Below are 15451 nucleotides of genomic sequence, written 5' to 3' on the forward strand. Positions count from 1 at the left end.
AACTACAGTGGTCCCTCAAGTTAAAATATTAATTGGTTCCAAGACGACCATTGTATGTTGAAACCATCGTATGTTGAGACCAGAACTCTATGGAAACCTGGTAATTGGTTCTGAAGCCCCAAAATGTCATCCAAAAAATAGGAAAAAGTGAGGGTTAAAGAAAACTAAGTAGATAACTAATACAGATAAAGCAAATCCTTACATATAAAAGTAAGAGTGCCTGCAGCTGTTGCAAAACTACAACTCCCAGCATGCCCGGACAGCCGAAGGCTGTCCGGGCATGCTGGGAGTTGTAGTTTTGCAATAGCTGGAGGCACCCTCTTTGGGAAACACTGGTCTATGTAGAGGAAAGAAGCTTCTTCAGGGTCCTGTACAGTATACAGTGTCCTAAAAAAAAGGAAAATGGAGCTGCCCTCACCTGGTGTCCAAAGGAGCAGCTAACCCTGGCACAGGTAAAGAGTACAGAACATGTAATACATCCCTGTACTGTAGGGGGCGCTACCAGACACCAGTCACTGCATGCACTTTAGGAATACACAGGTTTTACCAGTGAAATATCCATTCTGATTGGTCAGTTCTTCCAGTCATTGACACGTTTCGCAGATTCCATAGCATTGTATGTTGAGTCTGGTTTCATGTTGAAACTATTGTATGTTGAGGCCATTGTAAGTTGAGGGATAACTGTATCTGGTGTATTATTTTTAGCACTGTATGTAGGTATGCTGAGCACTAAATCCTCTCTGAAAATCAGCTCAACCTTTTCCGGTGTCTGCAAGTTGATACAAGTCTATGGAGGGGAGGGGGGGGGGGGGGGAGGGAGCTCCGCCCACCTGCTCTGTGAGAACTGCAAGTTATATATGAAGCCTGTAGAGCAGAAATCTGCTGTAAAATACCATATATGAGTTTTTTAATGGCGGGAAGTAGTACTGCTTCTCAGGTACACTCACAGGGCGGCATCTGAAATGACAGGTACACTTTAACAACTTGACAGAAGAGGGCGATTCAAGGACTGGCGATATGTATTGGGCGATTTTTGGCCAACAGAGAGGATAACCCTGATTTCCATCCTGTATTTTGCTGGCTGGGAATATTACATAAAGTGACATTGGTCTTACATAATAGAGCTGTACTTTCCTGGATGTCCTTTAAGTGGTAAGTGTCCTCCGTGTAGCCACGTCAGGTATTTTTATTATCCTGACTCTGTAATAAATGATTGTCCTTTGCTCCGCTGAATATAAAACAGAATTCTATTAACTTTCTTAGCAGGGAAGTAAATGAGAGTAAGACGCCAATGACTATTGCATTTCCCAAACCCAGCATTTTAGGCAATAAATTGTCCCCACCGTTACAGTATGTAAAAGAGCAATTTTGCTAATTCTCTATAACAGTGTTTCCCAAACCAGGGTGCCTCCAGCTGTTGCAAAACTGTAATAAGGGGGAGGGGAAGTTATAGCCTGCTAGGAGCTAATTGGGTCTCAACAGTCTTGTGTTATGCTAAGGTTTAAGGACCTTTGGTTCATGTGATTGGTCATGTGATGTAACCATAATGCTTTGTACTAGGACTGACAGGTTTGGGGACCCATAAGCTTTGATCCTGCCCCTTCTGTATATAAGGGCGTTGTATCCAATATCGCTCTCTTTCCCTTGGGATCTCAGAGAAAACAGATCTATATCACAGCTACAAGACAATCTAGGCCTGAAGCCTCCACTTCAGCCGCATTCTAAACTGTGAGTTAATCCGACTCCATCCTAACAATCCTACGTGACTACTGAACCTAAACATACCCATAAATTCAGTGGAACAGCGTACAGAAAACATCAAAGCTTATTAACTAAAAAGTCCCGGCCAACCTATGAGGAGCCTAAGTCCCGGTCCTCTGTAAAGACTGTTTGTTATTCATCCTGCATAAAATCCGCAGTAAAAGTTATTTCAAGTTTATTACAATTCCGGCTGTGGACAATCCTTTTTTCCTCCCTAACGTTCTTGGGACAGGTGGCGGTAGGACATATATAACTAGAGGAAGCCCTCACCCTGGCGTCACGACAATCAAGAGTTAATCCCATACCCAGCAACACTACATTGCAACACCCCTGTTCACCCTACATCCCCCAAGCTCACAACACATTGATTTCTATGGGAGCTCTGGGGGAGATTTATCAAAACCTGAGTAAAGAAAAAGTTGCTGAGTTGCCCATAGCAACCAATCAGATCGCTTCTTTCATATTTCAGAGGTCTTTTCAAAAATGAAAGAAGAGATCTGATTGGTTGCTATGGGCAACTGGTCAACTTTCCCTTTGCTCAGGTTTTGAGCAATCTCCCCCTAGAGTGCCCATATCTCGTCCTGCTCACAGCTGACAGTGGATACAATGGTGACCGGTGCGGCCAGTCTTCTATGACCTCAGCTCCAGGCGGACACACTGCAGTCACACATCCTAACAAGCGGGAGAGATGTTTCTGCCGTACTGAAGATTGTATCAGCCGGATTCAGTCATAACAAACTCATAGCTGGAGGGAATAAGGCCGGAATCACACAGCGTAAAGTGTGCAGAATTCTGCACATTTGAATAATCCGGCGGGCACTAGGACCACTCAGAAACGCGCGGTCTCATAGACAGTGACGCCAAAAGAATAAACAAGTCTATTCTTTTTGCGGAAGCCGGAATTAACATTTCTGCCCCTTAAAGGGGTACTCCACTGGCCAGCCTTCCGGCTGCATTCGGAACATTTAGTTCCGAACGCTGGGTGTGCGCTTATGGAGTTGGCCACGCCCCCCTCGTGACATCAGGCCACACCCCCTCAATGCAAGTCTATGGTCCATAGATCCATAGACTTATATTTAGGGGGCGTGGCCTTGTGTCACGAGGGGGCATGCCCGATCCCCCAGCCATCACGCACGGTATTTGGAACTAAATGTTCGGAACGCAGCCGTAAGGCTCGCCAGTGTAAAGGGGTACTACGCCCTTAGACATCTTATCCCGTATCCAAAGGGCTGGGACCCCCACGATCTCTGTGAAGCACCTGGCGTTCAGACTTGCCCTCTCCCATAGATTTGCATTGAGGGGGCGTGGTGTGACGTCACGAGGGGCGTGGCCATGACATCATGACTCCTACAAAATGTTCTGAACACTGGGGCAACAGAGTACCCCTTTAACAGTGCAGCAGAATCCTACTGAAACAATGGGACTCTGCTGCAGCAGAATGTCTCTGCAGAATATTCCTGCGGAATTCCGCACGTACATTCCGCAGTGGGAACATAGCCTAAGACAACTTTTTAATTATCTCTCAATGCACACGAGAAGGCTCCTGAACAGCAAACAGAGATCTTAAAAATGGTGGCTATGTTAACACTGCAGGTGCCAGCATAACATGCTCGCGCTAAGACCATGCAGGAATGCGCCGTCTCATAGATGTCTATATATTCTGTGCAGAGTCTGTAGAAAGAAGGAACAGGCTCATTCTTTCTGAAGACACAAAATTCCCGGAAACATCTGGCACGAAAGTCCCGTCATGTGAACAGCACAGCAGAATCCCATAGAATTCAACAGGACTCAGCAGAATCTGCAGTGGAATTTCTGTGCAGAATTCCAATGTGGAATTCCGCACAGAAATTCTGAGGTGTGAACAAGGCCTTAAAGGGTACTCCGGTGGAAAACTTTTTTTTTTTTTAATGAACTTTTTAATGAACTGATGCCAGAAAGTTAAACAGATTTGTAAATTACTTCTATTAAAAAATCTTTATTCTTCCAGTACTTATTAGCTGCTGTATGCTTTGCTTTTTGAGTTTATTTTTTGCTCTCTGCTGACACCTGATGCCCGTATTTTTTTAATAGAAGTAATTTACAAATCTGTTTAACTTTCTGGCACCAGTTGATTAAAAAAAAAAGTTTTCCACGGTAGTACCCCTTTAATGCAGTATTTCCCAACCAGGGTGCCTCCGACTATTGCAAAACTACAACTCCCAGCATGCCCTGACAGCCAAAGTAGTTGTAGCTTTGGACCAGGAACAAATCACATGTGAAGGACATGTATTAAGGCAGTGCTTTCCAACCAGGGTGCCTCCTGCTGTTGCAAAACTACAACTCCCAGCATGCCCGGACAGCCTTTGGTTCCATCTGGTTTGCACCATACGGGTTTTTGACTTTGTACAGTTTTTTTTTCTTGGAATTTCAATCAAACAAGTGAAACTTTATTCAAAATGGAGTGAATATGTTTTTTTCTTACAAAACAGATGCAACCGGACATCATTTTTCAAACCGTATACGGTTTTTAACTGTATACGGGTTGAAATTTGTACACATGTTTTGATACAGTTTAGTCAGGTTTTGAGGAATCAGTTTTTCATCAAAAACCTGATACGGGAACTGTACTGCAAACACGTGGTGTGAATGCAGCCTTACATCTTATAAGACTCCTTACTTCTCCTATAAGTATGGGAATGAGCTGAAGACTTTGACCTGGTAGTCAGCCAGGCATACATAGGGGAGGGCTCCGCATTAATGAGATGACGTTCATGTGGAAGCTGTTAACTTCCCAAGGTCTGGCAGAGTTTAGTATTCTGGGCAGTAGTTTCGCCCGGCTCCCTCCCTGCACCAGGCCTCTATGTGACAACAACAACAACACCCACACCGCCAGAGAAAAATGCTACGACTGCTGGGCACAGACGACTACGAGGTGGGCACCAGGATCAAGGGCATCAACGCCCGCACCATCTTCACCCTGGCCCTGGGTGCTGTCGGGTTTCTTCTCTTAGGATTTATCATAGGTAATGTAAACTTCGAAATCGTATAAAAGTGAGTTTAGATTGTATAATTGTGTATGTGCGCGCTCACGTGTACACCACGTTTTTGCAGTACAGTTCCCGTATCAGGTTTTTGATGAAAAACAGATTCCTCAAAACCTGACTAAACTGTATCAAAATGTGTGTAGAAATGTTAACCCGTATACAGTTAAAAAACGTATATGGTTTGAAAAATGATGTCCGGTTGCATCTGTTTTTTTAAGAAAAAAAGTGTGTTTTTTTTAACTTTTTTTCACTCCGTTATGAATAAAGTTTCACTTGTTTGATTGAAATTCCAAGAAGAAGAAAAAGCTGTACAAAGTCAAGTGTATGGTGCAAACCGGATGGAACCGTGCGCACATACGGTTCTGCACGGTTCCCATTGACTACCATGTAAAAAAAAAAAAAAAGTATGGTTTAAAACGGTTTTTCACGGTTTTGGGTACGGTAGAAAAAAAGGACAAAACCGTACAAGACGCAAAACGAATGCAACCGGATGCATTGTTTTGCATACGGTTATCAATGGAGAGTCAATGCATAAGGTTTTCACATCGAAAACGTATACGGGAACTGTATTGCAAAAACATGGTGTGAATGCAGCCTTTGTCAGACGGTACATAAGTCGAAAGTTAGAAACCAACCCATGCATATACTCCTAGATGCCGTCTTGGTGATGTATTAATCCGGTAACCTTGAAACTATGGTAGGAAAAATGTAAGCGGTTATCCGGGATTAGAAAAACAGAGCAGATTTTTACAGAAAACAGCGCCACACTTCTCCTCAGGTTGTGTACGGTATTACAACTTGGCTCCATTTACTTCAATAGAATGGAGCTGTAATACCACACGCAGCCTGAGGAGAGGTGTGGTGCTGTTTTAAGAAGAAATTACATGGTTTTTATAATTCTGGAGAACAGCAGAATTTATTGTGCGGAATTTCGTGGGAATTTCTGCAAAAATTTACCATGAACTTTTAGGGGATTCCGCGGTCCCATTCACACGCTTTCAGAAAGCGTTCGGCAAAAATAGGAGATCAGTCATATATTTTGCAGAATTCTGTAGCAGTATCCCTTTGAAATCAATGGGGCTTGGATTTCGGCAGAATACTGTGTTCTGAGAAATTTCGCTGCAATACAATTCAGCGAGCTGAACAGAATTGGTGCGGATTGTGGAAAGTCCGCCCTCGGAACATAGCCTAAGGCTAAGTTTCCCCAAAAAATGTTTCTCTCTCTGAGAAAAAAATATCACAAAAAATATCACAATTTTTTTTCCCAGTACATCCTGATAGGATAGGAAATTTTTCCTTTCCTTTTTCAAAATAAAAGAAGCGATCTGATTGGTTGCTATGGGCAACTGCACATCTCTTCCTCTGCACAAGTGTTAAGAAATCTCTGCGTTCACATGGCGGAATGTCCGCACGGAAAAATCTTTGTGCGAACGTTCCGTACAGTGCGGGGCGCTGGCAGAATCTGCCGGTGCTAGGACCTTACGGAATGCGGCGTCTCATAGGAATCCACACAAAGAATGCGGAATGAAAGCATGCGGACATAGAAAAAGGAATTTCCATTCTGGAAACATCTGGCATGGAAATTCCGCCGTGTGCACAGAGCAGCAAAATCCTGTTGAATTTAATGGGACTCTGCTGCAGCGGAAATTCTGCCGTATGAACGCGGCCTTGGCCTTAAACTTTCCAGTATGTCCTGTAGGGTGGGAGTTGTATTTTTGCAATAGTCGCAGAGCCAAAGGTTAGGGGCAACTTCATTAGACCAATAAGAGATGTAGTTCACCACCTTAACCCTTTCCCATCTTGCATAGAGCTGGAATTTAAATCCTTGCTGGAAGTTCTGTTGTGGATCCTCCGCTGTGTGCACATGGGACTCTGCTGCAAGGCGGAACCCATGTGGATTCCCTCAAGGACATTTCTTGTGGACTCCACCTTAGGGTAGGAACACACTATGGGGTCGATTTACCAAAACCTGTCCAGAGGAAAAGTTGCCCAGTTGCCCATAGCAACCAATCAGATCGCTTCTTTCATTTTTAACAAGGCCTCTGCAAAATGAAAGTAGGGATTTTATTGGTTGCTATGGGCAACTGGTCAACTTTCCTCTGGACAGGTCTTTATAAATCTCCCCCTTTGTTCTTGCCCCCCGTTAATCGTATTTATCGTCATCCCGCCGAAAACGAGATGCCGACGTATACTGTTAACGGTAGCAGCGCACCCCATTCACTTCTGCTGCCAAACGGAGTCACCCCTAGTGACTCCGATCGGGACATATGCGCTATTAGGGGCTGTTGCACACGTCCCAAAAGGAGTGACTAGGTGACTTCTTTCGGCCATAGAATTGAATGGGGTCTGCTGCGCCCGTTAACAGTATACCTCAGCATCCTGTTTTCGTCGCGATGCTGACCGATACGATTAACAGGTGCCAAAACGCAGTGTGTTCCTACCCTGAGGCCATGTTCACATGTCAGAATTTCCGTGCCGGATTTCAATGTAAGATTCTGGAGCAGCAGAGTCCCATTGTATTCAATGGGATGCTGCTGCTCTGTGCACACAGCCAAATTTCCGTGCCAGATGTTTCCAGCACGTTAATTCCATTTTCCTGTGTCCGCACAAAGAATGAACACGTTCATTCTTTGCGTGGAGTCTGCGTGGAATGCCAAGCCATCTATGAGATAGCGCATTCCTGCTTGGCCCTAGCCCCTTCATACTGTGCTGGCGCCCGTAGTGTCCAGAATGTCCGGAGCGAGAATTCCGACATGTAAACCTAACCTTACGGATCTGTGGTGTAAATGACCCCCGAGAGCTGTATTCACAACATGGTAGGATATACAATCTTCTGTGTCCATTTTGCAGCATTGCTTTACATTACATTTAAATGCATTAGAGCTGCAATAGTATAGGCGTTTATACTATATAAAGGGGTACTCTGGTGGAAAACATTATTATTATTATTTTATTTTTTTTTAAATCAACTGGTGCCAGAAATTTTAACAGATTTGTAAATGACTTCTATTAAAAAATATTTACCCTTCCAGTACTTTTTAGCAGCTGTATGCTACAGAGGAAATTCTTTTCTTTTTCAATTTCTTTTTTGCTCTCTGCTGACACCTGATGCCCGTATCAGGAACTATACAGTGCAGGAGAAAATCCCCATTGCAAACCTATGCTGCTCTGGACAGTTCCTGACACGGACAGAAGTGTCAGCAGAGAGCACTGTGGACAAGACAAAAAAGAAATTCAAAAAGAAAATAATTTCCTCTGTAGCATACAGCCACTAAAAAGTACTGTAAGGGTAAATATTTTTAAATAGAAGTCTTTTACAAATATGTTTAACTTTCTGGCACCAGTTGATTTAAAAAAAAAAAAATGTTTTCCAACGGAGTACCCCTTTTAAGTTTTGTTTTTCTGGTCCAGGGCTGCACTCTAGACCTGTTTGTCGGGCACTGTAGCCTCTGGTTGAAATAGTTAAATGTGACCTGTGGTCATTGGAGAGGAAAGAATAACACTTTGCTGATCTTCACTGCTGATATAGAGGATGGTGGTTACTTGCCATGTAAATTCTTTATTACCACGTTAGTCGGCCGCTGTATCACTAATCTAAATGTGTGCAATTATGTCAGGGATTGTTTAGAAAGGACTTCATGTGACCCAAGGGACAAAATGACAGGGCCAGGTTATTTATACACAGGGCCAGGGAATTCTGCATGGACTATGAATGATTGACATGTTGTTTAAAAGGGTACTCCGCCCCTAGACATCTTATCGCCTATCCAAGGGAAAGGGGATAAGATGTCTGATCAGGAGGGGGGTCCCGCCGCTGGGGACCCCTGCGACCTTGGTTGCGGCACCCCAGACATCCGGTGCATGGAGCGAACTTCGCTCCATGCCGGATGACTAGCGATGCGGAACGGAGGCTCGTGACGTCACGGTAACACCCCGCTCGTGACGTAATGGCCATGCCCCCTCAATGCAAGTCTATGGGAGGGGGCGTGATGCCCCCTCCCATCGACTTGCATTGAGGGGGCATGGCCGTGACATCACGAGCGAGGCGTGGTCGTGACATCACGAGCCTCCGGCGCGTCATCCGATGCTTCAAGCGGGAGCGCGGGACCCGGAGATAAGATGTCTAGGGGCGGAGTACCCCTTTAAATCCTGGCCATGCATTTATGCCCAGGTCGCCAACCATGCATATGAAGTGTGCTTACAAGATAAGTATGCTTTATACCCAGTAAATACCAGCCGGGACTTACAGCTAATGCCAGACTTTGGCATGTGCCTGCCATTAACCTCTCAGATGCTGCGATTAAAGTTGATTGCGGCATCTAAAATGTAAAAATAATGTTGTCAGATAGATCCCGATAGACTTGCATGATGGCTGAAGGGCCCTCACCTGCAACTGTGCTGTCGGATTTGCGCTCTGTAGAAATGGAGCACCAATAACACTGATCAATGCTTTGTTATGGCATAGCATTAAACAGTGTTTCCAATCGAAAGATTACATGTAATAGTCTCCTATGGGGACAGAAAAGTGTCATAGCCAAATCCTCAACATGTGAACTTATGTCCTTTAGTTATAAAACTTCCCTAAGTCACTGTTGTATCCTATAATATGCAGCTGCTCTACCCTGCCTCCTGCTCATATGAAGATGACAGGGAGAAACCCACCAATCACTAGTAGGAGGTAGAAGCTCACGAAGATGACTTTACTCTACTTTTTGATTTCTTCTTAGGCCCCATTCATCTATTTTTATTTTTTTTTGCCAACCATTTTGAGAAAATGCCAACGTACAATATACCACGTTATATTCCAGAAGGCCAATGCATTTAATGGACCAAATGTAGGCTAGTAGTGGCCGCATTCAGTTCATTTCTCCAAAGCAAATTTTTTGGGCTGGACTCAAAATTGCAGCTGTGAAAATAGTCAAAAATAAAGCCCTATACGTGTATCATATAAGATGCAGCTTCAGTCTCTCTCCTCCTGTTGGCTATTGATAGGTTTCTCAATGTCAGCTCTTATAAGAAATAGGCTGGGGTGAGAGTGATGTGAAACTGATGGTTACAGGAATACATCACGCTCAGGTCCCAGAGGGAATTTGCATAACTCTGCAGATAATCATTGTAGCAGCTCACCCACTATATCACTGTACTCCTGGTTTCTCAGGGCAGAAGTGATAACTTTAGCAGCATTCTATTCAGCATTCAGCAGCATTCTATTCTATACAGAGGCATGGAGGCAGAGCTTGGTGGGCAGAGGAGGCGTCTGAGTGCTGCTGGAAGGGATGTGTTAGATGCTGTTGTAATCCTGTAGTTTGGAGGTCCTTAAACCAGTCATCAAGGCCCACCAAAGACTCCAGAATTAGAATTTTCCCCTGCTCTTTTCAAATGGAGCAACCTAACAAGGACTGGGTTGGGGACCATTGCTGTAGTTTACAGGAAGTCAATCACAAAAGGCAGCCTTACCTCCTGTCTACACAGGAAAGCAAGCTCTGAACTTGTAGAACCAAATGGGATCACAGGAGACCGCTGCCATAATGAGAGTTCAAAATGTATGGATGTGACTGAGCTGGAAAGAATCAAGTTAAACTGTAGAAACATTATTGGTAAGTTAGCAGTTTTAAGTGGTCACAAAAAGAAGAATAATAAGGTGTGGCTTCGGTTCTTAGACATACAAGTGACCCCCCGACCTATGATGGCCCTGACATACGATAATTTCAACATGCGATGGCCTCTCAGAGGCAGCATCAACATACGATGCTTTTGTACGTCGGGGCCATCGCATAAACGACTATCCGGCAGCGCAGACTGCTTCAGCTGCCACCGGATAGCCGTTTACGGTGCCCCGTGTGGTCCGCTGATGATCACTTACCTGTCCTCGGGACTCCGGAGCGTCATCTTCGGGATCCCCTCCATCGCCGTCGCTCTCCATCGTCGTCATCACAACGCTGTGCACGCCGTCCAGTCATCCAATAGGAGCGGAGTGCATAGTGACGTGATGGCGGCGACGGAGAGCGAGGATGCCGGGGAAGCAGAGGCATTGCCGGAGTGTCAGGGAAACACCCCGGGGATGCGGCGACAGCGATGGAGGGCGACATCCAGGCCGAGGACAGGTGAGTACAACTTTCTCTACCAGTGGTCTTCAACCTGCGGACCTCTAGATATTGCAAAACTACAACTCCCAGCTTGCCGTTGGCTTTCCGGGCATGCTGGGTGTTGTAGTTTTGCAACATCTGGAGGTCCGCAGGTTGTAGACCACTGTCCTATACTTTACATTGCACGGATCCCTCAACAAACGATGGTCCGTTTGGAACGGATTACCATCGTATGTTGAGGGACCACTGTATTACTGTGTAGTTACGCCTGTGGATTACAATAGAGGGGAAATTGGGATTTTCTAGTTTTTCCCTTTTAACACAGTGTTTCCTTTTAGGATGGTTGGCAAAATCCAGTGGAAGCTCCAATTCTTCTCAACTGTCTCAAAATATGAGGAAAGAATTTTGGGATGAAATGAAGGCCGAAAATATCCAACATTATCTCTAGTAAGTATAATAACCAAAGCATGACGATCTTTTACTAAATATGTGAGGGTTTACTGTTTTTTGGGTTTTTGTTTTTTCCTCCTCACCTTATAAGAATCATAACCCTAATTTTTCATCCAAACTGAGGGCTTTTTTTAATTTTTTTGTGGGACCAATTGTACTTCGCAATGCCAGCTTTCCTTTTACCATAAAATGTATGGCGCACAGTACACTTTACAGTAAAACTGACACCGTATCGTTATTCTCAATATGGTTAAAGTGATACCAATATTTACATAACTTTTCTGTTATTTTACAATTTTTTTTAAAATAAAAAGTCAAACTTTTTTTTGACAAAATAAGTGTGCTTAAAAATCGCCTTATTCTGACCCCAATAACTTTTTATTATTTCTCCATATACAGGGCTGTATAACAGCACCATGAGCTTTAGGTTTTATCAGTACAGTTTTTGTTTTGATGGAACTTTTTGATTGCTTTTCATTCATTTTTATTTCTGATATATGATGTGACCAAAAATCTGAAATTTAATTTTCTTTTTTTTACCTTTACCCTGTTCACCATGCGTGCTTATTAACATTTATAGTTTAATAGTTCCAACATTTGCACACATGGCAATACCAAATTAGTTTGTTTGTTTGATTTAAAAAAAAAAAAAAAAATTCTCTTAAATGGGGAAAAAAAGGTTGGTGAATCTAAATGTTTTATTAGAGGGGCTTTTATATAATATATATATTTTTTTTTTTTCAAAACATTTATTTTTTAATATAAATTTTACACTTTTTAAAGGGGATAAGATGTCAGATCGCGGAGGTCCCGCCGCTGGGGACCACCGGGATCTCCGCTGCAGCGCCCCCGTTATCATAACTGCACAGAGCAAACTCTTGGGGGCGCTGCAGCGGAGATCCCGGGGGTCCCCATTGGATAGGGGATAAGATGCTAGGGGCAGAGTACCTATTTTATGCAGTCATTGGATTGCATATACTATGTAGTAACCGATCAGTACTATCATCATTCCATCTTGTGGCACTCAGAGCAGGGTAAGAGATCTCCGGCTGCAATTGGAATTGGATCCCTTGGTCAAACTGCAGGGGTTCGATGGCACCCCGTTACCCCCCTGAACCCACTAACATGTCTAATTTTCCTTATGCTGTGATTAGCATTGATAACGGCATCTAAAGATTTAATGGCGGACATCAGAACAAAGTTAAAGTGATCAGTACATTTAGGTTTTTATATAGTGCTCCAACTTTCTGTATACCAGTGATGATCCTAGATACCAGACACCAGCAGTGGGATCTCATGTATTGATGAGATAAGCAAAAAGCTTTTTCCCACACATTGATCAAGCTTACATGTGTTTACAATTGGGAAGTGGTCCTTGTTAGTGGCAAAGAATCATCAGACATATTCCAAACATGCCGATCCCAACAGCTGTCATTGGGTGGCTCCCATACACATCAGTCAGGCGGTCCATCTTATATATAGAAGAACCTTTAGGCGGCTGTTACACCACTTTTTTTTTCTTTATAATCATAAATTATTTTTAAATATATTTTTATTAAACTTATGTAAAAAACAAAACACAGAATACAAATCAGAGCATTCAAAGCATAAGAAAACAAGAGCCAAGCCATCAGGTATGGAATAGCAGAAACAGCAAATAAACACTAAACTCCCTATTAAATCCATCTGAATCTGTGTTAATGTAGAGTGCATGGTGTTTTCAAGGGTCTGCTGTATAGTAGGGGTGATTAACTTGACCAGAGCTGCTACCAGCGTCTGGAGAAGTGGAGAAGGCAACCTCTGGGGTGCCCACCTTGGTAGGCAACTTGGGGGCTCAGGTGGCAGCAGGGCGCCTTCTTCAGGAGTGAATAGCTGGCTGGCAGTCACATCCATAGCCATTATTTGGGTTGGTGCATGAGTGGTTTTTGCAGAACTGGGGTCTTGAACTGGGAGCCTGCCCAAAGGGACCTTTTGTAGTGGTCCATGAGATGAGGCCCAGAGTGGATAGTTCCCGCCTGTGGAACTGCAGGGAAGCTGTGAGGTAGAAGGGCTGGTGCGGTCTTGCAATACTGGGCTATAATGGTGCTGTGACCCATACGTCGCCAGAGAGGAGGTAATGATGGCTTTGTTCCTATATGTGCAACTATAGCTGTTCCACCTAAGGAGTATAGGGGAAGCATGATGTATCTGCCTCCAGAGAGAACCCCCAGCTGTAGCGTGGCCGGAGCGGGAAGATGGCGGTGACCCCTTTATTTAGGTCTGGGATCACCTAGTAGTAGTGTCCCAGAAGGAGGCTGAGGGACTCACCATATGTCCCCAGTTGCAGTGTCTCCCTTTGTCGGGAACGGAGTCTGCAGCCCGTGCTAAGCTTCCAGTGCAGCAGATATATCTTCAGCTGTGTTATCTCCCCTGCGAAAATGGCGGTCACAGCGTGCCACAAGATGCCGCCTGGTGCTGCAGGCGCACGGAGCAGTGTAGGAAGCTGGGAGCTCTCCCTTTCGATCCGGGACCCCACTGCCGGGCAGTACAGGTGAGTCAGGCCAGCAGCAGCCGGTGTTCGGTACGGGGCCTGGGGCGCAGGAGCTCCGTCCTCTGGCTCTTCAAATGCCCTAGCCGGAACCGGAAGTCCTTCTTTATAATTTTTAAAAGAAACATAATCCAGAGACACTGCAGTCCCAAAAATGAATATTTTCCAGACATTGCTCTTTGGGAGATCATATGATTTGTTCAATTCTCTAGCCAAATTCTGCTCCATTCCTTTAGAAGGAATTCTTTATTATAGTGTTTTTCTCAACTAAGACTCAAGACCAGTAATTGTTATTGGTTGAATACACTTTCGGTATACAAGATTATTTGCCGAAAAAAGTCTAGATGGAGGATTTGCAGTCGCTGGGTGATTAGAACAAAGTCTTTAAAAACCCATGGATTTTGAAGTTTTAGAGTGCGTTCCCATGTGCCGTATTTTGCTGCGTAAGTCAATGTGTAGCAAAATACACAGCTAATTTTGCTTCCCATTGACTTTAATGGGTAGAGAAATATACGCAGCAAAATATGGCACGTGGGAACCTACCTTTTTTTTATAGCAGCTTTTTGCCCATTTATACAGAAGATGATCTCTGTTCTAGTTCATCCCAATGGTGTTGGATGTGTTTGAGGTCCGGGCTCTGTGAGGGACAAGAGTCAAGTTCTATCATACCAGACTCCCCCTCCATGTCTTTATGGACCTTGCGTTCTGCATTAGGAAACAGTCATGCTGAAACAGAAAAGGGCAAAACCAAACTGCTCCCACAAAGCTGGAAGTGACAATTGTCCACAATGTCTTGATATGCTGAAGCATTAAGATTTCCCTTCACTGGAACGAAGTGTAGACCGACCCCTTATACACTTACTTAGCATTATCCCTCCTCCACCAAATTTTACAACCAACATAATGCAGTCAGGCTGGTAATGTTCTCCTGGCATTCCCCAAACCAAGAATGGTCTCAGCAGCGGTTCCGGCTATCTTGTAACCCCAACATTGGGTTGATATGCAAGTTTAATACTTGCTCTAAGGTGAGCAGTTACTACCTAAGGGGCCTGCAAGCCCCGCACCTATTTCTTTTCCTCTTCCCTCTACCACCCCAAGGGTATCACACGAGGCGCCCTCTCTGGTCTCTTTTTTTTTTTTCTTCCCATACAGGCTCTCCAAACCAAGAATGGTCCATCAGACACCAGATAGAGAAGTGTGGTCCAGTAGTGGTGGCTTTACAACCCTCCTTCTGACACTGGGCATTGTGCTTGGTGATGTAAGGCTGGCATGCAGCTGCTCTGCCATGGAAACTGATGCCATGCAGTTTTTGTGCTGACTTCATTGCCAAATGAGGTTTGGTCTTTGTAATTATGGAGTCAGCAGATCATTGGCGACTTTCATGCACTTTACGTCTCAGCACTAGGTGACCCTGCTCTGTAAAACAAGTGGTCTCCACTACGTGGCTGAGTTGTTGTTGTTTCTTCTACTTCTTCGTAATACCCCAACAGCTGTTCTAGGAGAAGAAAAACGTCCTAAATGTCCTTTTATTGCAGCATTGTTGGCCTATTACAGTACACGCTGGTATCAGTGAGCTATTCTATCACTAATGTTTGTTAAGGAGA

At 44.2% G+C, this 15451-nt stretch overlaps 1 protein-coding gene across 1 annotated transcript in view; it reads left to right on the plus strand.

The window, feature by feature from the left end:
- The first annotated feature begins 4512 nt into the window (after positions 1-4512).
- Positions 4513-15451, plus strand: part of LOC130358318 (putative N-acetylated-alpha-linked acidic dipeptidase) — a 63710-nt gene continuing 52771 nt past the window's right edge. The window contains exons 1-2 of the mRNA XM_056561407.1: positions 4513-4763; positions 11209-11317. Of these exons, the coding sequence (XP_056417382.1) occupies positions 4640-4763; positions 11209-11317 (233 nt within the window). The 5' untranslated portion in view covers positions 4513-4639. The remainder of the gene's footprint in view (positions 4764-11208; positions 11318-15451) is intronic.

This window comes from Hyla sarda, chromosome 2 (assembly GCF_029499605.1).
Source record: "Hyla sarda isolate aHylSar1 chromosome 2, aHylSar1.hap1, whole genome shotgun sequence".
Lineage (NCBI taxonomy): Eukaryota > Metazoa > Chordata > Amphibia > Anura > Hylidae > Hyla > Hyla sarda.